Source organism: Strix aluco, chromosome 2, assembly GCF_031877795.1.
Source record: "Strix aluco isolate bStrAlu1 chromosome 2, bStrAlu1.hap1, whole genome shotgun sequence".
Lineage (NCBI taxonomy): Eukaryota > Metazoa > Chordata > Aves > Strigiformes > Strigidae > Strix > Strix aluco.
In genome coordinates, this window is record NC_133932.1 from 118,332,395 (window position 1) to 118,359,547 (window position 27,153).

Here is a 27,153-nt window from a genome sequence, read left to right on the forward strand (position 1 = left end):
AGATGGGCCGGGCCCTCCTCAGGCCCGCTGGGCCCCTGAGCCTCGAGTGGGACCCACCGGGGCAGGGCACGAGGTTGAGGCAGAGCCAGGATGGTTTTGGCCCAGTCGGAGCCAAAGTGTCAAGGCCGATGAGCGAATATGTGGGGACTTACAGCTGAGAATAGCACAGCTCTGGCTGTGGAACTGCAGCTGAGGAGGGGAGTGCTGCTGTCACTCTGGATCGGTGGCACTGTCCCTTGTAGGGTTTGGGATCTCCGACGTGCCCAGCTCCAGGTAGCACCTCTGGTTTGTTTCTCCAGAAGCAGCCCTGCTGTGTTGTTTCTGCAGCAGACACTGGGGTGGTTGACGTCCCGCATGAAGACAGGGCTGGCAAACGTGGGGGCGCTTCGAGCTGTCTCTAGAGGCCTCATCCACCCGTTCATCATCTTCCTGCTGGGGTGGCCCACAGCGGACACCCGCTACAATGTCACTCTCTGCTGACTAAAAACGAAGCCTACTTCAGAAGGTGAGAAACTTGCATCGTACGTCTCTAAATGAGATTGAGGTGAGTCTAATCACTTCTCTGTCCATTCTGTGCTGGTTTACCAGTACTATTAACAGACACATGATGCAATATATTCAGGGTCTCTGGCACAACCCACAAAAATAAGCATCTGTAGTACTTTGGGTCATAAAAGATGCAGTCCACTGAAATGGTTTGCACTAAAAACAGCCTTTTGAATTTATCACTTGAATCAAATATTTGGGGCACTAGGATTAAGCCCTGCATGTCTATCAAGGCATTTAGCATAAGGATGGTTAAATATGAAAATACGAATCCAGAATAAGGGAAGATGGGTTCATAAGTCATCCAAGAGTTGTGAAACCGCAGCTTAGAACCACAGAAATGCAGGACATCAGTTTCACAGACCAGACTGGAATTGAAACAGAATGACCTGGCATTCATAATGTGATAGAGTGACTTGATTTCGTGGTTTCTGAAAAGTCATTGAGTTGAGTCTAACGGTGATTTTTAGTGGTTTTGGTACCTTATGCATCACAGGTCAGTATCACTCATGAGCAGTATCTTAACCTTGAACTGTATGGAATTTGAATCAGGTTTTGACTCTGAGGAAGGACTTTGTTTCAAATCGAATCAAAAACCCTCCTTTGCAGTTGTATCTTCAGGTGACAGACTGAGGCAAGGCGGCTGCCCATTTAGCTCAGCCCGGTCTAACCCCCTGAGCTCTACACTGCACCTGGCCTCGTGTTACTTCAACACCTTTGAGTGATATGTGTGGCAACATGACTGTGTCATTATCATCACAGATGTTTTTATATTACTCTTCCTATGATAAACCAGTATCTTTTTTCAATGCTTTCTGAGTAGCATGAGCATGTCACACTTGGCTTTGCAAAACATTACCTTTATGCACTTCCTTTATACGCATTGACATTTCTGGGAGGGGTCTGCCTCACAAAATCAGAGTAGAAGGAGAGGAAACAATGGCACAGACATTAAATTGCCAATGTGTTTAAGGCTTTGAGTCTTTAGACAATATTCTAATTCTGTACATTAGTTGCATCATATTGTCTGATTAGCAATCTCATTGATTCAGATAATAAGAATCACAGAAGGGCAGCAAACGAGATTCCATTACACAGCAATTGAAAGAGCGCTGTGCTGGCTCTCATGGCATAGTCTGCCCCAGAGACATCTGAGTCGTAAAAAATTCACTTATAGACTTTGGCAAAACTTAGGTTCTTCCATGACTTTGAGAAGTTACTAAGATATTACTAAGGTTCATTGTCATTGATTTATAATTTTCTCAGAATTTGAGGGGGTTTAAGATATCTATATAATGAAATACTGAGAAAAAATCTTTAGTAATAAAAAGTCTGTCCTGGCTTTGATGCAATATATGATAATATTTCAATCAATAAATCCAGAATAGCAGCCATATGCACCTTTATGTGATTCTATAGGGATTTAAACAGGTCATGGCTGTTTTCTAAGAGAAAACAGACAAGGCAGTGAGATGTTTTCCTTCAATGGCTTCAGGTGAAAATTCCCAGTGACAGAGCACAGAGCATCCCACCCATGCCCTTGACAACAGCAGACCCGGTGGCGAGGTCGGTATGGAGCCCACAGACTGCGTCCTGCCTCATCCCGCTGCCTGAAGGACATGACTCTTTGCTCTTTGTAATGGCACCAAGGTGCCATTTTGTAAAACATGACCCACTTGTTTTCATACGCTCTGTGATTAGCTCACAGCCATTTCTTGACACCAGCCACCTCTTCCTGTCAGCTGTAGAAGGGTCTCAGAGGGGGAAATCCCCTCCCATAACATGCACAGAGGCCACCAAGTTGTTTCAGATGCCATTTTATGGCAGGTAGTCGCCATTTCTGACAGTCTCATGGCCCACATGTTTTCATCCTGGCCTGTGGCTGGCTGGCAGGATCAGCCAGCCCTTACAGCTTTCCCAGCAGTAGGTGACAACAGGAAGCCCTTGCCCACTGCATACATGGCAATTGCCGTTGTTGATGATGTCATAGCCCACGTGTTTCACACTGTTTCCAACTGTGCGCGGACAGTTGTCATGTTTTGAAATCATCATACCCATATGATCTCAGAGCACCCTCTGACTGGCTGCCCGCTTCCTTTATGTCAGGAAGTGTCCCTGTATAACATACAGATTTATAGAGAGAGATTTCCGTACATATATATGAACAAGCTTCCCCCAAAAGACCACAGGAACCAGAACCAGCCAGTGGGTTTATGAATGAAAAAACTTTATTTTGAGAGAAGTTTCACACAGAGGGTAGGTGGTGCAGAGCTCCCCTCATACAGGCTGTGGGGAGCTCCCAGCTGCCTGTGAGACTGTGCTGCAGTACAGACTGCGACTGTAAAAGACATGGTAATAGCAACAACCGGAGCAGCCACCCTCCATTGCCATGGGCAGCCCCTGTCTCCCTGCCTGGGGCTCTCCCAGCCTCAGGCCAAGGCTGTCAGTCCCACATCTCCCAGGCAGCCAGGAGACACCCATCCTGGGCTGGCTGTGTCACCAACCCCGTGGTGACAGAAATAATGACTACTGTCTTCTACGACTGCAGAAATACATGTCACAGGACTGTAGTGACGACGTAGCTCGATGTGGTATCTCATAGAAAGGAAATACTCATTTATGTAAAACACAGCTGGTTTCAGCCCCTAACACACTTTCATACATATAAACCTCAAGATGCATGTAGGTAGTCCACCGAGCAGTGAGGCACTGACACCTATATCCACAGAGTCTGTTCAGGGTGGCTTGCAATGACATGGAGGACAAGGGGTACCAGTTTTCAAGCCTATTCCCTGCACTGACTGGGTTATTCTTAGGAGGGTGCTGCTTTTGGATGTGTCTCATTGTACTCATCAGGAGCTGACAGCAATTAATCTCTGGATCATGTCCCACCTCTGTGAGTCATCAGGAGTTAGTCAGTGTCCCTGCTTCAGATCTGGTTGTCCTGAGAAACTGAAGGTAGATGTGTGCTAGGATCTTGATGACCTGCTATTGTAGATGTCAACAACACATGCCATTTTCATAGCCCTTCTCCTGCTGGTATTTTGCACCCATGTGTTCACATTTCCTTATCATTCATATCAATATAAACATTTTTATTACGATGTTCTAGATCCTTAGAAGATTTCTGGACTTCTGTTTTCTAATACATTGTAAGCACTTTTGTACCTGCTGTCAAAAAATGACAGCTACTTTTTATGGTTCATAAGTGTTCTTCTTGATAGTCTCCCAAGATTCTGGTGTTGCCCTTAGTGTTTCAACAATATGTTATTGTAAACTTTCTGCTTTCCTGGCCCAGAATGTTTTACAAATTAAGATAGCAGTTCACCTTCTATGCAATCATTTCGTCTATGAATTCTAATATGATCCAGTCTTCACATTCTATTTTACTGGATTCCAGTGAGCTTCATGTTGTGCCTTACTGTTTCTCATCCTCCTTTATTCACCTTACATTATCCCTTTTTAACCAAGTCAAAGGGGAAAAGTTTGAGAGGAAGGGGAAGAGAAACTTGCCACTGATAGGAGAGACAGAAGGAAATATACTGAGTAGTAGAAAAACTATTTCTTTCACCTTTACATAATATTCTAAATGCTCTTTCTGGGGGTTGTAACGCAACAGTTATACTTGGGAGTGGCAGCTGCCTCTCTCCTGAGATTGACACTATAGTAATCCATGCTAGGTAGTTAATAAATTCAGTTCCACACAACTCTGCTATGAGAAAGTCAGGATGTTCAAAAGAAAACTGAGCTGTGCAAGAATAAGGCAGACATTTTTAGTGAGTTCATATTAGTAAGAAGAAACATTTTCTGCACATGATTCCATCAGAGAGAGTTTCATGCAATGTTAAACACTGAAATGCACAAAAACCACACAAGGTTCGTATCTTCAGTGCTATATTGTTACTAACAGCTGGAGAAAAATATGTCATTGCAGGAGAAAAAATCTTATTCAAATATATTATCATCAGACCATTAAGATAATTTAGAAAGTTGTTTCTGAACCATTAACATGGTCATGAAAACCTGCCAGTAGGTGTAAGAATGTAGCCCTTCCCAGACACATTAACCACCAATGAGCAACCTTGTAGGGACTTTCTCTTCCTTGGGATTGTTTTCTTCCATAGCAGCCCTGGCATGGCAGCCAGTTCCAGAAACTATGGTTCTCACATAAATAAAACACATTATTGTGACAAGCATTATTAATGATGCCACTGTAATGTGATTGTCCCAGCACTGATACAGTTGCCCTACACTGGCATATTCCAAATGCTCATCCCCATCCTGCTACAGCAGCGTGTACATTAACAAGATCCCATCTCTATCTGAAATAGTGATGTGAAAAACATTTAAAAATCATCATATAGGTCTTCAAGTTGAACAACTTATATTGTTGTATGGAACAAACATTCAGCTGTCATCACCAGCAGGTATAAATCTTCAGACAGAGAATAAAATTACTCCCCAAAGACGTCCTTCTCTTTGACATTCTGTTTGCAGATAACCTGTCACCCACGCTGCTGATTCTGTTCCCATTCCCTCTTCCCTGCATTTGTAAGCATTGTAATACCACTTTGAAGCTTCTATGGCACAGCATCTTCTACAGCAGGATCTCAGCATATTTAGCTTTGCAAAACTGAATTCTTGAAAAATGGAGAATCCTTAATGGCCTTCATTTTGAAAGGTGGAAACTGAGGAGCAAACAGGATAAAAATGGCCTTTCTATTGAAAAGCTGAGAATCCATGCCTTTGAAATCAAGAACAATCAAAGCTTGGCAAATTAGATTAATTTCTTGTGGTCTCATACTACACTTGCAAAGGAACCAAGAAGAGAAACAGCCCTTCATCATAAGACTTGCAGAACTGTTTATCTTTTCTTCATACAGCTTTCAATTCCCACGTTACTCTAGAATAGCTTTGTTTTAAAAGTAATGAGTTATGCAGTCTGTAGTGAAGGATGTTCAGGGTGAAACATTAAATGTGTGAATAAGAATGCTTTGCTTTGATACTGTGGAGTTAGGCTTGTTTATAAATAAATGAAATACTACCCAAGTAATCATTTATATTTGGCTATTTATACTGCCAAGATGCTCATCACCAGGGTAACCAACTCTTCACAGAGAGTTCACAGCCTCTGCTCTAAGAGGCTATTCTCAAAGGATTTTTTTTCCCTGTCCACTTTTGAAGCAGTAATAGACATAGAAGACTCTAGAGAGAATCAAGAAGACAAATGTCTGTCTCAAGGGATAGAATTGCTGTGATTACTTTCCACCTTTATCCAAGGAAAATGAATCTCTGTATGTTTTGTAAAGTGACAGTGACTCATAGGGTCATTACCAGAGAGCCTACTGCACAAAGAGACATTTTTCATACATGTAAAGAGAAAGGTAACTTTGTATCTAACTGAATTCAGTGTATCCTGAAGAAGACTTACATAATATCTCAGGTGTGAGTGGTCAACTGAGGATTTTTTAATATTGTGACCAATAAATTTTTGATGATAATACAAGCTAAAATAGCTCACAAGTCAGTTCCTCAAGAAGATTTGCATTTTCCTAGGTTAATGCTGCTGCCCTCCTAAGATAAAAAAATAAACAAACTGATATAATAGCAATCCTATTGCATTTACCAGAACTTTATTCAGGAGTTTTAAATGATCTACTAATTCCAGAATGATAAACACAAAATCAGGACTTAAATGGCACTGGAAGCACATATCTGCAGTATGGCTTCTGGAGATGGAGTCTGTTTTGCACAACCAAAAGTGCGTAAATGTTTCTGCTTGAATTTCTGGGGTGAAGGTAGAATTATTTAGCTCATGGAGTGTTTCCACTCCTGCAGTTTCTGAGACCTGTTGCAGGACTGAGGGCAGCCTACATGGATGGCAGCAGGGAACACAACTCACACACCACCTGAGCTAAATGCCAACCAAGCTACCTCCAGGACGGGGTCATCACATCAACATAGCACAATAATCACGTATAACCCAGGTAATTATTTTAGACACAGCCCCCACTGGCATGGCCATGTTTCCTTTGAGACCTGAGCTGCCTGAATCATGCAGGTGTGTGCACACAGCTTCTTCCCCCTGAACAGATTCCAGTTATATTAGTCCCCATCAGGGATCACTCTCCAGCCTTGAGTTCAGGTGGGATGTCACATCTTGTGTTCCCTCACACAGAACATCTCACACAGCAGAAGGAGGAGGCTGCACCGAAGCTGCTTATGGAGAATGGTTCCTGGCCCAGGCTAACCTTTGGGTCATGCAAGGGAATTGTCTGGGAGATTGCTGGTAGTGACGGGCCAAAACTGTACTGGGGAGCATGCTGCTGGTCTTACAGTGCAGATGGTTTTGCGTCAGCTCCTCTGCTCTGGGCCTGACCTGGCAATGTTGCAGTTCTAGTAGAGACGTACCCATAGTTAACATGGTTTTGAAGGACATGAACCTGGGCTAAATCATTTTGACTGTCAGCAGGACTTATGATTCCAGTGTTGGAGCTGGATCACATGGCTTTCTGTCAGTTCAGAACAAGCTCAACTGTACTTGCAAAATAACATGCAAATACATCATAACCCAGAGCATTATATGATCAGATCCTCATGCTATAGGAAACAACATGGTCCAGAAGTTCCTCGCAATTTGTGCAAGAGTGGAACAAAAGTGCAATTTTGTTTGTAAAAACATAAATTTTTACATGATGTACAGTTAGGCATCTGGGCAAAACCAACCAAGAAAACTGCTGCTAATCAAAATCTCTCTGATGTCAGTAGGAGTGTTTCTACAGACTAAGTCATGAACCATATCCCAAATTGTTAGTAATTCATACCACTTTATTATGGACACATCTATGCAATTGCAGTGTTTGATTAGATGCTCTACTCAAATGGTTTTGTGTTAGCAGACCATGACAGTATCTTGCCTGGCTTCTTCTGTGCACTGTTTCACAGGTTCATCTGTGCTCCCTGCCATGGTCCCAAATACTTTCCCCCACTGCGATTAGTCAGATACGTCATTCCACTGCAGTCTGCAGCTGCACGTGCTCCCTCCTGCCTGGCATGTTGCATCCTGGAGGTCCAGGTCTTCCAAGACTGTAAACCTGACAGAAAAGAACTACCGTGATACCCAGGAAAATGTCATCCCATGACCAGAGCAGTAGATACAGCAGCAAAGTACAGGCAAGAGAAAGCTGGTTCTCAAGTGTGACCATAAGGCTAAATCATCTGTCCAAGTCCTTCTCTGATGATTGTTCAGCTCAACTGCCTCGCCATCTCCCCTCCTTTGTCTTGCTGGCTGACATTTCACTGAAAATATTAAAACTATACACTGTTGTATTGGGTGTCAGTGCCAAGGTTTTGGCAGTGGTGGGGCTGCAGGGGTGGCCTTGGTGAAGAGGTCAGGGCTGCCCAGTGCCAGAGACAGCAAGTTCCTGCTGGCTCTACAACGGACCCAGAATATACCCAGCTGACAACAGCACACAGACTCGGTGCTGACAGGCGTGCGCTGGCTTTGGGCTGTTGTCAAGGAGTGGAAAAAAGGAAAACGGTAAAGTCTGCAGTGAAACTGGGGATTCACCAGGGACAAGAGAGGCAACACATTTCTGTATTTCTCATGCTAAAAGATACGGAAGGTCTCCTCAGCCAAGTTGAACAGTCAAAAAGCCAAAGACTGCTCTGGCATGTTAGCATCATAGTGTGGTATCCAAGCTCTTCAGCCACATAAGCCATTCATTCGTTCCCTTTCTGTCCCTAGCTGCAGCAGATTAGGTCATCTTTTTGTCCTTTCTGTCCTGCTGCTAAGTTCTCTAACTGCAGCACAGGAAAGACTTGCAGAAATAAGACAGGTGGCATCCACTTCCTTCTCACGCTCGTCTCCATCCTCTAGAAGGACCAGGCCCCAGGGCTTACTGTGTCTTTCTTCTCTGGTGAGCTCCTCAGGATGTTCCATAAACCACACTGAATGTTCTCTGCTTGTACCACCAAGCGGCAGCGGGTGCAGTCCTAGACCGAGTGCTGCACCAGTATCGTGGGAAACACGTTACGTGTAAAGCGGTTCATTAACGTACCATAAACCCCACAGGACTACATTCCTACAACTCTGCCATTACAGACCACTTGCAGAGACATCTTATGAGACCCGGCAGATATTTTTGAAACCTGAAATGAACATTTCATGAAGATATGAAGAGAACTTTCCGGTGTTGGGAAACAGTCTAAGCACCAGCACTGAGAATGAGCATTGGGAATTTCAGAAGACTGAATCCCTGCATTTCAAAGTGTAATAACCAAAGTCTAATGATTAAACCAAATTCACACTAATGTTTTAAAATCAAGTCCCTGCCACACCAGTGTACTAGTTTTGCAAGTATTTATTAGGAAATTCTCAACACCTGACTAATATTTTTATCTCTGAAAAGTGATATAAATTAGAACCCCCATGTTCCTATTTAATATGTCTCAGTGACTTCAGATCAAACTTGTTCAGTTCATAAGCAAAATGATTTCTGTAACTAGCATCTTTGTACATACTCAACCTAGGCTGTAGAAAGCTACCTCTGTGACAGTGCCACAGTCACCAACATAAGATTCAAAAGCTGAAATCTAATTAACAAATCTGAACAAACTAGACTGAAATCCTGCCCCTTGACCATTAGAAATAAAAAAATAAAACCCTCATCTTTGTAACTGCAAAAGTACCTAGGAGGTTGCCAAGAGACTGCAAAATGGCCCTAGTTCAGCTAAGTATAGACTAAAATTAAGATGCTTTCTTCAGTATCAGTATTAAATGCTTTGCTGAATTGGGGCCTTAAAGATGACCAAGGTCATATTCAACATTTTCAGAAAGTCAATTCACAGGCCTTAAATTCTGGCTTTGGATGAAGGATATGGGACTTTCAATCTTACAACACTGCTTTGAGGTATTTCACATTGAAAGGTGGAATTGTAGAGGCTGCTGTGTTTCATATTATCATTGGACATATCTTGGAAAGCAAAAGCTTTATGCATTTGATAGAGTTTGCAATGAGTTTGAATACCTGTATAGTTTTTACGCATGAGTAAAATAACCTCAGCATTATTTTTTTAAAAACAATTATAAAAGACACTGCAACTTCAAATCCATGTTTTTAATACCATATATCCAAAGTATTTCACAAATATCAAAATCCACTACAAAATCATCACGATGAAAGTTTTTCTGCTAAAACTTTTAAAAGGAGAAAAAAACTATGAGGGGGCCATATGCTATTCTGGAAGCAAATCCTCTCCTAGTTCTTCATCAGCAAAGTCATCTTCCTCAGTTCTTTTTCTTGCTGCAGTTTTTGGTCTTTCGGCTTGTGGGCCAAGTGGATCTATGTAGGAGGCATCTAGGGTTTAAATAAATACATTTGAAACAGTTACCTGCAAGTAATTTTAAGCTTTGTTTCAAACATATACAATCAAACACAAGAGAGGGTTTTAGCGTTACATATATCTGTAAGCTGTCTTTGAAAGGCAGACCAGAAAGAGCACATGAACGCTGAATGAGAACAAGATACTGCACTCAGGAACCGAGGCATGGCACAAGAGCAAAGTACCCGGGTGCTAGCAATAGAAGCTTTATTTTTACCTTCTCTTTTTAAAAAAAAATTATCTTTATTTTATTACAGTCATTAAGGGAGAAAAAGACCACAAAAAAAGTGCATGAAACAGCAAGACTGATGAGTTGGTTAAGGAAGAGCATTTTAGGAAGTAGCACATTCCACATGGATTTGGGTTTCTAAATCCCTTTGAAAATGCAATCTTAGTGAAGAACTTATGACTGCAGAACCACAAGAACGACTAAAGGATGCAGCAGACAGATACTGAAAGTAATAAATATTCACATGGGCCACATCTCTTAATAATTACAATTACTTTATAATGAGCTCAAACAATGAAGCTAAAGCCATTCTTCACATTTATTTCACGAGGAAGATGTTTTCCCTAATTGTTTACTTTTACATGCTCTTCCAATAACTTGTTTTTCCCATCTCCCCTCTCTTTGAGGGCCAGGAAAGCGAGAAGGTATAAGATGCCCACTTGCCTATTTCTTTACTGCTGCTACTTTCATAGGGTTCACTTGTTCCAGGCAAAGCTTTTAGTCTGGCACTCAGTCTTTCCCCTTTGGTACCACCACTCTCTGGGGGAAAAAAAAAAGGTTGAAGATAAATAACATGCTGTTATGTTCTGTGAAATCATGATACAAGAACAACATAAATTCAGCTACTATCTGTCAAACAAGATTTGGATGAAACCATCTTTTCATGATGGATATAGTACTCGTTTGTAATGCGTGGTCATTAAAACACAATGGACACTGTGTCCACACATGCGTGTGTTTTAATTTTAAATATATATATATACAGCCTTATTTACTTTGGAGTAAACACATTAAAATATTTCTGCTTCAAATGCTGACATTTCCGTTGCTTATAAATTACAGTCACATTTTGGAGTTAAAATAAGCATGATAAATATAAACACTGTCACAATGTATATGGACATTCATATGTCTGTGTGCTTACTAATACATTAGTATGATCCACCTGTTCAATATTGTCAAGGTTAAATACAACACTAACTTTGCTTTTAATTAGAAGAGTATATTTGGCATGTGCTGTCTGCATGGCAGGCAGGCACAGTTCATGTATACAGACCATCCTGGCCCTGCATCTTGCTGTAAACACTGTGCTGGCAGCTCAGTTTGCAGCGGGGCCCCAAGGAATGTGTCGGCTCCGAGGGCTGCCTCGTGCCCAGACAACGTCAGATTAACATTCTCTTGCCACAGCAGTATTCCAGACACTTTAAATATTCTGTTCTCCTCTGAATCTCTTTTTCACATTCATGGCAAGCTTTGAATCTCGTCTGCTACAACGAATTTTTATGCGATTTTTTTTCTCCTAGGAGAAAACGTTTCATGTTTGGCTTGGTATATTTACAAGGCAGGACCTGCCATGCAACCAAATACAAACATGCTCATTTACAACACGAAACAATGCTGTTATTAGAAGTCCTCCATCTGTTAGGAGCAAAAATGGGTTTCATTCAGCAAACATTAATTACAAAGTGTGGACTTGGCAACACATTTCCATTGTCTTATTTACTATAAGTGTTCTTTTTATAAATATTGTTACTATTAAAAAAAATCCCACCAAAAAAACTTCCACAAAAATGACAAAACCTTTATTTCTCTATAAATACTGCTGCAGACTTCAGTTTACTCAGCCCTGAATTGGAAGACAATATCTCTGCTCCAAGAACTATCTAATACATACAGTCACATATCAAACAGTTAATATGTTTACAAGATACAGCTTACAGCTGAAACTTCAAAGCAAGGAAAATCTATTTTAATGTACATCAACCTCCCTTGGATCAATTCTCACTGACAGGTTTCATGAAAGAAGTGAATGCTTAACAAAGGGTTTGGAGAAACTGAAAGAAATCAATGGGTTTGATTGGGGGGGGGTGGGGCTCAACAAAAGAGCTGTGAAATTACAAAAGGGCTGCCTCTTAATTTCAGTGGGCTTTGGACAGGCCTGCACAGCAAGGAGGTGGGTGCTGAGCTTCAAAGATGGTGTGGATGAAAACATTCTGAGGACAGTTTAGAGGAGAATACAAAACGTTTAACAGGGAGAGAAAGCATAGGATAGGAGTAGGCACAGAGTCTTGTGCGACAGAAAACAAGTGAATAAAGTTGGAAGAAGCAGTAGGGAGATGCGCAGACAGGAACAATACAGTAGAAACTACACTAGGGGAAGACTGAACTAGTCAAAGAAACTCCATAGGTTTAATTGGTTGGTTCCAGAAAGGAAAAACTGGCTGTAATGAAAATAAAAGAGGAAGATGGAGGCATATCAAAGGTTTTCAACTGTGAAGGAGGAAAACACATGGGTTCTAGTGATACTACCAGAGGAAGGTGAAAGATTTTATATTAACTTAGAAGAAAAGAAAGGATGGTAGACAAACCAAAACGGCTGGGATAAACATAATACCCACAAGTTACCTGTACATCTTACTGCCCTAAAATAAACAATTGAAAACAGAAGCTTTCTTGGACATCCTAGGACCCTTAAGCCTTATTAGGGCTACCTCCAAAAATGGAATGAAACAATAAGTCCAAAATTTGAAGCCAAATTTTCCCCCCTTTTCTCTCCCCATCTAGTGGATGTCCAACCCTTGAAGTATCTAAATCTCACCAACTGCTCTGCTTTGAAGTTCCCTAAGCACTTACTGCTATGACTGAGTTGCCCAAAATGGCCACCCTGAGCAGCAAAACGCCTGCAGGGTGTTCAGCATGCGACCTTGGTGCCTCAGCTCCACTTGCCATTTATGAGCCAATACAGTAAATGAAATTGTGAGTGCTGTTACAGTGAGCAAATGTAGCTGTTCACACAAATGTAGCTTTGTAGGCTTCAGACTTGATTCAGTTGTCCAAACACATTATTTACTGCATTTAATGAACTGAACCAACTCACCAAAGGGTTAGATTAATGCTAGAAGTAGCACAAGGGAAGCAGCAAGAACGTATGACCAGGAACAGGAAAGAAAAGAAGTGCTGAGAGGGGCTGGACTGTTCTTTCCAGAAGCAGCAAGTTATTTGATCAGTACATCCCACTTTGACTAAATGCACACTGGAAAAAACTATGAGGAGTAAGTATCTATGGGCACAGTGTCCTCTTAATACTTAAGCAGTAAGAGCATATGGATGCTTTACTAGATTAAATTATGTATCTAAACAGGCTTACAGCTCATACAAAAGAACAACAAGATGCTTAGGGAAGAGCATCATAAGTAGAGCAAGCATATACAGTAGCTCTCCATTAATAACTTCCTAGCCTCCAAAAATCTGTAAATCAAGCATGTGTTTGGGGAAAGGGGGCAGCTCTTCATATTTAATAATGGATTGATTTATTCTCCAGGAACTTGTTCAGTCTTCCCTTGAGCGCCCTTTAAAATTTTTGCGTCCGAAATAACCTGAGTTAAGGAGTTCCACCTTCCATTTACCCTGAACCTACCGATCTAGTCCCACCTTGCCACAGAAAGAAGCACCCTTTCCTTTCTGCCCTGAATCACACCCGCTCCACATGCTGTCAAGTGGTAGCACGCTGCGCTGGAGCAGGTTACTGATACATTTAAAACTCATCTAATGAAAACTTTTTCTCAAGTGGATCAGCAGAGTAACGCAGCTCACCTTACCTCTATATGACTATTATATCTACAGTAGGAGTGAGGGGAAGGTTAACATCTCTTCTGGTAGCAGTCCACAGTTAGTTTAAATTAAGCTAATATGCCAAACCATGTCAGTTCTCCATGGACTGCACTATGCTCTGAGCATACCTAAAAATGTGGAAGAAAAGCATCTTTCATTTTAAAGTACATCTGGAAGAGAGTACGAGGTGGTTGCCACCATCTACCTTACACAGAGATGTCAGGCAGCACCTCAGGAAGTGAGAGGTCAATGCCTTCCTTCCATCTTTCAGGAGGAGTGTCCTAGTCGCTGAGCCATTTGGGGTAAGGCTTTTCTTGACACTCTGCCATGGATCTGGCTGCCAATATGGCAGCTATTAAAAATTCCGCTGACCATATAACATGATCTGCCAGAAGTTTAAATCTCGTCTTGAAATTACTTTTTGTAGTTCTGTTTGCAGATAAATCATCTATGTGTTTTTATTCAGTATACATACATACACAATTTGGCCAATGTTAAGGACTATAAACTTGCAATGTAGACTTCAGGATTTTGGTATCCTATAGTGAAGAGAACTTCAGGGGAGGAATTGTTTTTAAAGCATTTTATCACAGACATGCATACTTTTGGGAGGTGAGTTTTACAGTTTCTACACACCGTTTCCTGCCCCCACTCCACCAAAACAGGAAGAAGATTTTATACACATTCCAGGTTTTGAATTATGGGAATGAAATTAACTTTCACTAAAGTAATACACAGAAGAAAACAAAGCTAACATTGGCACAAAGGATAATAATAAAAACTCTGGATAAGAATTTTTTTTGTAGTTTTTCCCTACAAATAGTGTTTCTCTACTAATGACTGTTAACATCCATCTGATTGCACTTGCAATCAAAGGACTACAGGTAGACATTTCTCAAACTACAAATTTATTCTATCTGCATCAGTCTAGTAACTGTACAAACACATGCTCCTAATTAAATAAAGTTTTTGAGTAATGGAAGACCACTGCTGAACTAAATTGCTCTCTGTATTTAAGGAAACCTTCACTGCAATTAATACATGCTGCTTATTTATCTACTTCTTGTGCTTTTATTTATAAAGTATGTTATTACTGTAGTTCACATGGAGACCAGTCCCAGTGTACTCACTCTACGTTGATAAAGTGGATGCATACACATAAACTGAGTGCAGGAACATGGCTCCAGATTTCAGTTTGAAAAGCAACAGTAACTGATTGAGAAAAGCTGGTCAATATATTTTAAAAATCTGATTTATAAATATATTTAATCTGTAAAATGATTATACCTGAGACTTGGATTATCATGCTGACATTATCTTCCCCTCACAGGCTGTGTTCAATAGCTTTAACTGGGAACTATGCATATCAAGACATAAATAATATACTCTGCACACTGATATCTTTTACAGTGCATTCCTTCCTCTCATCTGTTTAAGTCATGCCCACAATGTTATATTTAGGATATTTAAATTATTGTATTACAAGTATAACATGTTCTGTTCACTGAGATTTTTTCAACTTCCTACAAAAACTAATTTGAACTAACTCCTCCACATGCAATTTGGAAGGAAAAAAAAGAATCAAAGTATAAAACTTTTAAAAAATGGTTAATTTTATATGGCAGAATAAGGAATAAAGCAACATACTGCAAAAGTAATCCTATTTTGGAATAATCCTATTTTAAGTAGTGATATCTAACAAAAAAGATTCTAAATCTTTTTAAGTGTTTTTGTACTTCCTACTTAGCAAGATATCTGTGTGTATATCACTTCAATCCAAAAAATCCATTATATTTATTTTTAAAAGGAATCTCACTAGTTGCAGTTACAGTGAGGAGACTACTGCAATAGAAATTCCTCCAATATCACAAAGGACATAAATTAGAATTTTTAGTACCATTCTACTCATCAGGAAAAGATATCAAAGAGTAAGGTTATTTGGTATTCTACCTCCTCTGTAAAATGTTTATGTAACAAAGTCCATAGTGGGCTAATGTGTTTAAAGACTACAAATACACCAAATCCAGAATGTGTTTAAATGCAGCTCTGTGATGTTTGGAATGAAGACACCATCTTCAGAGAAGAGAGGGCTTTGGTTAGAAGGCAGAATATTATATTAAAACCAAGAAACAGCATGGGAAGCAGATGCAATGTTTAAGTCCACTGCAGTTCATTTTGATTTGAAATTCGGTCGAATGAAAATTGTTTATGGTGTGTCAGTTCAGCTAACTTCTTCGCTGAGTTCAGATGCAGAAAACAGATTAAGATGTTTTCTTCATTCAGGTATTTTCCCTGTTTATTTAAAAAAAACTCTTTTTTTTTTTTCCACACACAGCCAATGGAACTATCCCACAACAATTTGTAATTAATCAACAGGCACAGAAGCCTAGAAAATGTAAGTGATCGTGAAGTTCTGGCTGCAGGGTAACAAAAGAATCTCTTGCCTTTATCACAGTCAAGATTATTTGGGATGATTATAGCCCTAACATCTATAATGTGCCTCCATATAGTATGAGGAGATCCCTATGGGCTGGTAAAGGGTGTTTGAATATGGGCTGTTTGTTTGGGATGGACAAACCCATTTCTCCACTGGCATTGTCACAGGTGAAATAAAAATGGGAAAAGACACTTAAATTATTCTCGCATGGTTTCCATCCCAAATTCATCTGGACAGGCTTAGGTAAGAAGGAGAACGCAAAGTGCTCAGCCTTTCATCTTCTGAATTCAACACTGCTTTGGGCTCCTATCCGAGACTGCATGTCTCCTCTCATCCAGTATAAAACTCCCCTCTCATCCAGTACAAAACTCCCCATTCAGAGAGCAGGGCAGATGCAGACACCAAGTAAACACTGCTACAGTAATATATTCCTTAAAGTCATGCTTTCCCTTATCTATGAAAGGCCTTATGCTATTTAATAGTAAAAATCTCTTAGGGTAGTAAAAACCACAGTGTCCTAACTTCCAAATTCTGGATGTCACTATCACATCTCTGCAAAACACAAAAAAGTGAGTATGAAAACAAGATTATTGGAAAGGAAATCTTTGAGAATTGCCTAAACTCAGATGTACTATTAGCTCCCTCCAGGGTTTTGTGTTGTTTTTTGGTTTGGGTTTTTTTTTTCTTTTTTTCTTTCTCTTTTTAAATTAAAAAATAATTTTAGGGGAGTGTACCAATGTCATCTGCTTCCAACATGAATCAAAAAGATTGAAAATCATAAATCTGATAATTGTGGGGAGAAGAAAATTTCACTCTTTATAATAAGAGTGAACAGTGTGTTCAATTTTGGGTAAGCATTTTAGATTTAATGCTTATCCTTTTCATGAGACAAGAGCAGACTTTAATTGACACTGATATAGATGTCAGGTTTCTTGGTCTCCCTTTTTCTGTTCTGTCTACCATCCATGCATACACTAATCATACTCTTCAAATTATACTTTGGTGCATCTTATGCACCTTCTGTTTTAATTTATATTGGCCAAGTAGTAGGTGTCCTATGAAGTACAAACTCTCCTGATCTAGTTCTCTTTCCTCTTAACTTTCTCTTCAAAAGCAATTTTAGATCATATTTTCTAAGACAAGGAAGCCTGAATTATTAATACTCCTAATATAAATAACTATATAGGAACAAAATACTTGGGGGAAAAAAAAAATTTGTTAAGAATGCCAGCAAGTATGGGGACAGTGAGATGGTAAGAGGAAAGAAGTAAAACATGCCTCATACCTAAAATATTTGGAATGCATACACACTTCATTTAGCTAGTAAGTACTTTAATTTAGCTAATAAGTACTAAACTAAGGAGGATTCCATGCTTCACTGGGTTCAGTAACAATGGCAAATCCCTCATACAGTGTAGGAAAATGGTCCATTTTGGTCTTGGCCACACCACTGGAAAAGACTAATCTTAAAATGTATACAAATGTTTCTTTTATTATTTTGAAGCCATTAGTTTATCAAAAGTGTACTAAGGTTCTGAAGTAAAATAACCTATGTTTATATTTCATATGTATCTTCACACAGGCCATGTACAGAAATTTATTAAACTGCAAAATACAGAGTCATAGCCCAGGTGAATAATGCCAAACATTGGACAAAATCTCTCAGTCATCCTCAGTAAAAGGTAGACAAACTGCTACATAGACTTTAACATCTGTTGCTTTGAGTGTGCGGTTTCTTCACTGATAAGGTTCCCTAGAGTGAACATTACTACTTTAAAAATGTGCAATGCCTTTGACTCCTTCTAAAAATACATAAGTAGTACATCTCACCACAACTTTTAATCAGGAATCCCAGCAGAAAGTTAACTCCAGGCTCAATACAGAACCTTCTTTGTACCTCTGCTTGTTTGCTGAGTCATTTCCAGAAAGGTTGGATCTTTGGCACTGAATTTAACAGAGACTTCTCAAACATGCTTTTACACAGACCTGTTCCCAAACTGGTTTTTTCCATTCCTTCATGAATTTGACATAATATCTTGAGCAACAATCTAAGAATTATTGATAGGACAAATTCCAGGTCAATTCTGACCCTGCTTACCCTCTCATCCTCTTTATGTTAGCATCCTAAATGTCTGCATTTGCTCTTCTCCAGTTACTCTGATGCTGGGGGGAAAGAGTAATGCCTTGGAATTACTAGAGCCTGCAGTCAAAGTTCCTCATGTGTTCAACTTTGGAGGGGAGGGGAAGGGATTTTTAATTTTTAAATTTTTTTTTAGAAAAAGACAACTTTCCATAGATACTTCTGTGTTTAAAAGAATCATTGACAAACTGGTAGTTTGGGGGATTAACACTGTCTTAGCATCTTTCCAGCTTGATCATTATTTATATCCTTTTTTGCTAAATTACTGACTCACTCTCTCCCAAGAACATACTCCTTTTTCACTAATGAGAGTAGTGATAATTACAAAATGTAGCTGTAAGAAAATAGACCCTTTGTGCCATTTTTCTACATGCCTGATGCAATGTTTTGCACAGCTGTAAATACGCTTGCCTGCTACCAATGCTGCTCTTCATTTCTGTTCATTATAAGCCAAAGTGGATCTCCACTTTACGACAGAAAAAAGGTCCCGATGCTGTCTCACACTGCTGTGTTGCTGGCACCCCCCAGCTGGCTGCCTGATCATAGGGCTTATGTAACAAAGGAGAGTCTAGAAACGTTTCCATCCCTCTCTGTTACCAAACTAAGGAATTTCACCCCAAGAATTACTTTGGCCTGAGGCCCAGAGCAGGTAAAATTCAATCCTAGGTGAATGGTGTTTTTTCTACATATCAAGAAATGATTTAAAAGCTTCTCTAGTGAAACTGCTGAGCTGAAAAAGGAATGAGATCTCTCTAAGCATCCAACACTCATTCTTAACCCTTAGAGAACCCAGGAGAGCAGTCTAAATGTAACAGCATTCTAAGTTCATTTTAACATTACACTAGTAATTTCCATGACTTTTCTGACTTTACAGAATTGGATAAATGTAGTAGCGCCTGCTATGTAGGTGGAGAAACAGAATTGCCAAATAAGAAAAAAAAAAATCCATAAATTATTTCTCTGTAAAAGGAAGGGAAGCAGCAAGAGTTTATAGGGGATATCTTTTTATGAGACCCACTGATACTAAGATAAACCAAAAGCAGAATACAATGAAACCATTTCCTTTTTGAGTCAACGTAGGGATTTTTTTTCCAGGTGGCTGAAGGAACCTGAAGTCTGCTAGTTTCCTTAGAGCAGCAGCAGGGAACAGTTAGGTTTAACATTACCAACATTTCATAGATTTAATAATGGGAGGGAAAAATCATTAGCTCTGCAATATGCAGACTACCTAGTGCAGAAAAGACAAAGCAGGTCAGTTTCCAGACTTACTTTGCTAGAGTTTTACATGTATGAAAGTCAGCATTGTAGATCTATAGGAGCAGAGAGACTTAGAAGTCAGAGAGCAAGCTTTCCTCTATGGAAAACTCTAGTACTTCAACTTGGCTATACTGGGAAAAGAGGAAGAAGGAGCTTAAAGACAGTACAGGTGTCTTCTCCTTATTAGGGAGCTGGTTGCACAAAATAGCCTCTTGAACTTGTAACAAACACCTAATGTAGTAGACTAGATTGTGGGGACAAAATTCCCTTTTCTCTATGTTAAATAAAGTCACAATGAACTCCTGTTTTTCACGGCTTACATGTTCTATTTTGTTATAATAAATGATTCCTTATAGTAAATATTCCAAAGTTAATGGGATAAATATGTTCAAGTCCACAATACTGAAAACAAGTAGAAATTTAGCTTTAGGAATACACTGAGATCTGTATATAAAGCACAAATCTTAGACCAAGTCCACGCTACTATACCAGTTGAAGTTTCACAGAGCAATGAGATAATCAAGAAGTATGAAACAAGATTTGTGAAGTAACTGCATATTACTCAATGCATATTTGTGTGCATTTCGAAATGTAAGGTGGTTTTACAAACACTTTAAGAAAAACTATTTTCTTTAGGATGCTGACAAATCTGATATGTAAGCAGAGGCATTAAGTACTTACCACCACCAGTGTTTCCTTCTCTGCGGCTACGTGCACTGCCATCTCTGCCAGATTTAATGCGCTAGAGAACAGTGAAAAAAGTTTGAAAAGAACAGAACAAAAACCCCATTTAGTAATATACATTAGAGATAATTGCTGAAAACTCAACTTTGCTTATTAATAAAAGAGTAGAAGAACATGAAACTAGGCTTACTATACTGTAACTAATAAACCTCGTTTTTTCAATGCACAAAGTTGTCCTTAAAAATCAGTGTTAAACCCAATGTTTACATAAAACAACTTCTATGAAATTCAAACAGAATGTCTCAATAAATTATTTTTCTTCAGATAAAATTTATACAAGGAATGTGCATAAAAATAGTTCAGATGTATCTTTGTAAAGTACAGCTGAAAAAACAGGCAACATAGCCCTCCTTGCACGAGTTCAAAGTAGCCTCTGCCTATTAACGTCTTGTAAAGCCCACAAGCGTTTTATTATTGTAAAGATTCAAGGGGGGGAAGTAGGGAAATCTATAAAAAAGAACTATTCACCCCATAGATCTTAAATTTTGAATACTTGGCACAGCACAGTACTTCACAGCAAAATTTAATTTGCTATTGAGTGTTAAATGCAAGATAAAGGTGAAGGTAAATACTTTAAAAGCTGTGTTTAAAAAAATCAGCTCTCTTGCACTGAGGAAGGTACCATAAACATCTTCCAGCTGTGTTTTTTTTAGTGTTATTTGAAAACTTTAACAGTTTATGAAAGTAATACCTCTGTATCACATGGCAGACTTGGCTTCTCCTGGCAAAATGCCAAATTTCTCCTGCATATATCTTGACAATTACAAGAAGGTACATCTCAGTGAAGGACTTTTTGATGGGTAGGTACAAAAACTTGGTGTTTAGAGCACTCAGCTATTAATAAAGTAATCTCTGCATCTTATTTCAAAATATGAATTCAGTATCTGATTAAAACACATGTGCACACTATCTAACCATGTGTTCAGGTCAATTACTGTAGCTTCCTCACTCATTTTTCACCAAAAAAATATCACAGAGTCTGGCAAAGTTGGAATGACACAGAAGTGAAAGAACTTTCAAGATTCATGCCAACAGAAAAAGGAAGAGCCCTTAAATAAAAACTCACAGGAGTCAGACAGGAAAGCAGCAAGCCTAGCGTGAAACCAGGAATGGTCTTGGAGCAATCCAGTCTGAAACCAGAATTTCTCATGCTTTTTATTTATTTTGGGAAATCCTCAGGTCTAAAATATGTTCTCTGAATTTTGGATTAAATATCTTATTCACAGTCCAGTGAAGCAGCATATATCTGTCTTTCAAGAAGCATGTTCAGACTCTCCAAATGTTAAATGACTGACAGGTCTGCCAGTGGAAGCTGAGCTTCTGTCTGCCAGAGGGAAGCGGTCCCTATATGATAGTGCCCTCATGGCATTTACATCCTAGGACTTCACTCCCAAAATATTATAGAAGTACTAGAACTTAAGCATATGACTAATTCCTGTAAAGTTCCAAGTGAGTAGTTTATAAGTCATACCATACTAAAAGCAGACATTTAAAATAGGTCAAATGATTTCCACCCTAAAAATGCCTATTTCTCTCCCATGACTGCAAAAGACATTTAGGATGATTAGTCCAGATGTAGATGCCTGAAGGTAAAGGCAGTAAGTCCCCCCCAGTGTTTGCACCTATCATCACTGCTTCACACCACACCCAATCAGTCCCTCATTTTCAGTCATTAAGCTCACTTAACGGAAATAAATAGTAATGTGTGCATAAATCAGTGCCAAGAAGGTTGTGTGAACTTTTACACTATTACCTGTCTTTTAAACTGCAACATGAAAAAGGAAGATTAATGCAGTAAAAAAACAAAACAAAAAAACCCGAAACCAACATATGAAGGTTACAGTAAAAATCCAATGCTGTGAGAGGCGGGGAGAAGAATTTCTACAGGGAATGAACCCCACAGATGTTCCCAGATTCTTGGCTGGAAGTATTTAACAACTTGTCCGTATTTGAGAACTGAGTGAAATAAGTACTCCAGAATATTTATTTTGGTACAAACTCCATGTGGATATACTTATTCTGGAAAAACAATGCCAGAATAGCAAATTTTGATAAATTTCTGCAGGATGTGTGCAGACTTTGAAATGTAGGTATATTACACTAGCATTTATCTATTTTCTCTTTACTGTATGCAATCAAGAAATCATGGGTTAGCCTGAAATTGGGAGCAGGAATTGAACTATATTTGGTGTTGCTAACTGAAAGCAGCGTTCCTATTGGAAACTTAGATGGTGAAATATTAATATTTGGTAATTTTAGAACTTGAAAGTATAGTTTATGACTATGTGCTCATGGATGACAGAAGGAATTTCTTAGGACAAAAATACCTAGTAATTTCCAAAGCCAGATGGTAGGCATAAGACTAAGAAAAACACACACACACAAACCAACCAAGCAAACAAAAAAAATCCCCAAACCCAAAACCAGGGGAAGGAAACCCAGATGTAATACCAATAACAAAAAAGAACTGCAGGGCTATTGTTTGCAAGACAGCATTGATGTTGAGATTCTGTCACTGAAAGATATTAAACTTCTAACACAGGACAGTGGCCTACTAAATCACAGCGTGTTCTGTAACATCTATCTTTTCTTAGAGTCTTTGTTCCTTAAAAATCAACACCATTGTAGATGTAAAGAAAACTGGGTCAGTGGGTTCCTTGGGGGGCAGAAAAAGTTGTTCCTTTCCTTGAGGAGACACTGAACTTGGGAGATTTCAGAGTGTGGCAGACAAGAGAGCCAGAAGACAGAGATGGGAGCACGTCCCTCCATGGCAAGTTGCTGCAAGAACGAGCAGAAAGCAACTGATCGGCTTCAGAGGTTCTGAAGAGAATGTACTAGGAACCGCAGGGGCAGAATTTTGCTGCCATTCAGAATCTCACTGAGCTAAGGCTGGAAGCATGCATTTACCTGCGGGATCAGACAGAGCTGACTAGAAAGCTGTTTCTATTGTTGTTGGTGGTTTTGAGGGGGCAGGAGGCTAGGGTGTTGTTTTGTTTTGTTTTTTAAATCTAGTGCATGTCAGTTTTGTTTAAAAGAAAATGGCTTAGTTTAAATTACAATAGAATCAGGCTTATTTGAATTTAAAAGGCTGTTTTCTTTTCTGGGCAAATATTTAGGCAGATCTCCTTAAAGCTTTGACTGATTAGAAGTGCCATCATAAATACCTTATTCTCCCCTCTACTCCGCTCTCATGAGACCCCACCTGGAGTACTGCATCCAGATGTGGCGTCTCCAATACAAGACAGACATGGCCCTGTTGGAGCAGGTCCAGAGGAGGGCCACAAAATTCATCTGAGGGCTGGAGCACCTCTCCTGTGAAGACAGGCTGAGAGAGTTGAGATTGTTCAGCCTGGAGCAGAGAAGGCTCTGGGGAGATTTTATCAGTACTTAAAGGGGGGTTACAAGAAAGATGGGGACAGACTTTTTACCAAGGTCTGTAGTGACGGGACAAGGGGCAATGATTTTAAACTGAAAGAGGGTAGGCTTACATTGGACATAAAAAAATATCTCTTGTGGTGAGACACTGGAACAGGTTGCCCAGAGAAGCTGTGGCTGCCTCCTCACTGGAAGTGTTCAAGGCCAGGCTGGATGGGGCTTTGAGCAACCTGGTCTAGTGGAAGGTGTCCCTGCCCATGGCAGGGGGGTTGGAACTAGATGGTCTTTAAGGTCCCTTCCAACCCAAACCATTCTATGATTCTGCTCTGAAAGGTTAGTTTTGTGACAGAACAGAGTCACCAGACTCTTAAAACAGGAATACTGAAATATAATACACAGAGTGAGCTTTCCCTGTCATGGCTGAATTATGATCACTATTAAAGTCTGAACAGTCTAAAACAACTATGCAGTAATTTGTGCTATCATGCATCTGTACTGGATTCCATTGATATCTCTGTCATTCAGGTACTACTCAATGAAGTCCCTTAATACAATGTAGTCAGAATGAAAAAAAAACCCCACATAATTTAAACATAATTTCTGTGTTACTAAAATCTTAGTAATGATTTCATCTTTTAAATATTTACTGGTAGCCTCTTCCCCCCAGAAAGTACAGAAATGTGTTCTGGAAAGCTCCTGCTTCCAACATGAAATAAACAGAAAGAGATGTGACAGTTTTTTTGGTTTTTTTTTATTTATTTATTTATTTTACATATTCAGGCATTAACTTTCTTAAAGGAAAAGTGTTTTCCTTAGAATCCTCAGCATTTTCAGATCTATGGTACATAATTAACACCTTCAGTGTAAAAAATGCTGGAATTATACACAAGGAGATAGATAACTTCTCCATCTCCAGGGACAACCACCCCCCCGCCTCTCTCGCCAACTATAAAATGATCCAGTTTTAACTGGTTTAATCTCTGAGCTTTCCCAAGTAAAGCACTGGATATTGGAAGTTATTGCAAAGAAGTATGTACATCACCAACACTGAACTGATATTCCACAGAAGCCAAGCACAGCCTGTTTAACACACTTCAGAGAGATCTCGTAATTACGAGTTTTGCAGAATAGGAACATTATATCTGGTCATCTGTTCTGCTTACTGATACCATTATGGTGGAGACATGGACAAGTATTAGCCCCACTACATTTGTGGACTGCTTTGTTTTGTCCATTTTTCCATCTGCTTTACATTTTACATTTACTGAAAGTCCAAACAAATATACTTCAACTAGTCCCCCAAAGTAAGGTTGTAGCATAAATTCGGAATCTTTTGACCAGTGTTTCCCTTTTTGAGTTTCATTTTTAAAATGTCCTAGTGTACATGTGCATACTCAGACTCTCTGGAATGGAAGTAAAAATGAAGTAACTAAGGATGCATTTACACATTATCTGACATCAAAAGGGAGTCAGTAAGTGTTACTAAGAGCAGAGTAAAATAGGTAAGACTTAAGGTGTCCTAATATGACTATGTAGCTTTGAGGCAATTCCCTGGATAGGAAGAGCAAGCTTGAACATTTTGCAGCTCAACAGTATGGATAATGTTTTCCAAACAGGAAGCTGATTTTAATTTTAAAATCTTAACTTTATCACAGAAATAGCAAGAAAATGATGGACGCGCATGCACACACACACACACACACACGCATTCACTCCTCTGAATAGAACACAAGTTATGATCTCATACCTTTCACTGCCTGTAGCTTTTCCATGGAAATTTTTTTTTTCAGTTTAAAAATTGGCACTAACATGAATAATATACTTCTACCTATGTAATCTGTCAATGTTGCAGCTTTCTATATAGCAAAAAGGAGTTCTATTGCATGGACAAATTCTTAGGCTCCCCTTCTCTCCCTATAGCTGCATAATTACTTGGCTCATAAATACACTTTATACAGTCTGGCAAATAAGTAGGAAAGACGACATTCCAGAGACATTGAATTATGTGGGTGGCTCCAGCATTCCCATCACATCCACATAACCCATCTTTCACTAGTATTTAAAATCATAGAAAATCAGACAGATATAAGGCTGATAGGTAATTTAAAGCTAAAAACCAAAAAAACGCAAAACACAAGCCTCTCTAAACCAGGCAGTTAATATACATTTTATCTTGAAGTACAATAAACACTATTTTAGCTTCATCTATGACGCAGGGATACTGTATAATCACAGAAACAAACAAGCTTACCTGCTCTCTTATTTCTTTTAATTTTTCCACTTTCTTGAGCTTTGTCGTATATTCCTGGACTTCTTTCAGCCCCATATCTGTGCAGAGACGAACTAAAAATCGGAGGCCTAATTGAAAAACAAAACATTGTTAAAAAAAGGTTCACAAGCAGGTCAAACTGCAAGTGCACTTTAACAAACTGGACATACGGAATGGCAAACAATGCAAATAACTGTGAATACAAGGTGACTCTATGCAAGTTGTGATATTTTGCAAATAATTCAACATTTTCTGCGATGCAGTGTCTATATCCATGAATAATACAAATACCATTTTTATATATGGAAGACACAAGATATACTAACTCATCTGGCTCAGAACTCTTGACATTTTCAAAATATTTTGGAAACTGGAAAGCATAATAAAGATACTAAGTTATTACCAACGAGCCACTATCAATAGCATTTTGTTGAAAACATTTTTACAAATGCCAAGTGAATCAGAATGTTTTTTCCTGTTGCTGTGGTTGATTTTTTAAAGATTAGTATTTATAAAATTTAAAAAACCCAACAAACCAGACATGAAGATCAACTATAACTGGAATGGATGGAACCAAAAGAACCCCTAAAAACAGTCTCCTGAGACACTATACCAAACTCTGAAAACATTGTTGCTATTCCTATGTGTTTGTCAACATCCCTTTGAAAGAACTGGCTCTGAAATAGAAACAAGCATGACAAGATCCACTACTCTCCTGACTGCTTTCACAAATGTGTCACTTTCTTTTGGTGCTAAGTTAGTTTTCCGCTGGTTTAGGGAGCTGAACTTGTTCACTGAGGCATCATACAAGCATCAGAATGACATAAGGAAGATGGTTGTGAGCACATGGCTGGGGAGGGAAGAGTGAAGAACCGCTGTTTCAGCAGCAAAAAACTTTCAAATCAGTTAAATTGTCTTAACTCCTGCCTCCATTTCATTATTTGTAGAAACAACATTCAGAAAAATATTAGCATTCTAAAAGGTTTACTAAATACCCTACCCCTCTGAAATATGTGTGACCAATATGAACATGACATTTTGCTTATAACTTTGAGGAGTCATACTACTCAATTGCTCTATTACAACAGAGCTGTATGCTTCCTCTTTAAAAAAGCAGTACGTTAAAGCAGAATGACACAATTTTATTTTAAAATAAAGTG

General features: G+C 39.2%; 1 protein-coding gene across 6 annotated transcripts in view; it reads right to left on the bottom strand.

Annotated features, from left to right (window-relative positions):
* Positions 1 to 9,650: 9,650 nt before the first annotated feature.
* The window catches only part of IFT88 (intraflagellar transport 88), a 53,233-nt gene continuing 35,730 nt past the window's right edge, over positions 9,651 to 27,153 (bottom strand). For 5 of the 6 annotated variants that reach the window (XM_074816053.1, XM_074816052.1, XM_074816051.1 and 2 more), the window contains 4 exons: positions 25,976 to 26,082; positions 20,287 to 20,347; positions 10,604 to 10,699; positions 9,651 to 9,905 (listed from right to left, as the gene is read on the bottom strand). In XM_074816053.1, coding sequence (XP_074672154.1) covers positions 9,784 to 9,905; positions 10,604 to 10,699; positions 20,287 to 20,347; positions 25,976 to 26,082 — 386 coding nt within the window. In that variant the 3' untranslated portion in view covers positions 9,651 to 9,783. Of the gene's footprint in view, positions 9,906 to 10,603; positions 10,700 to 20,286; positions 20,348 to 25,975; positions 26,083 to 27,153 lie in introns of those variants that run through there. The other variant, XR_012622106.1, reaches the window with a different exon arrangement.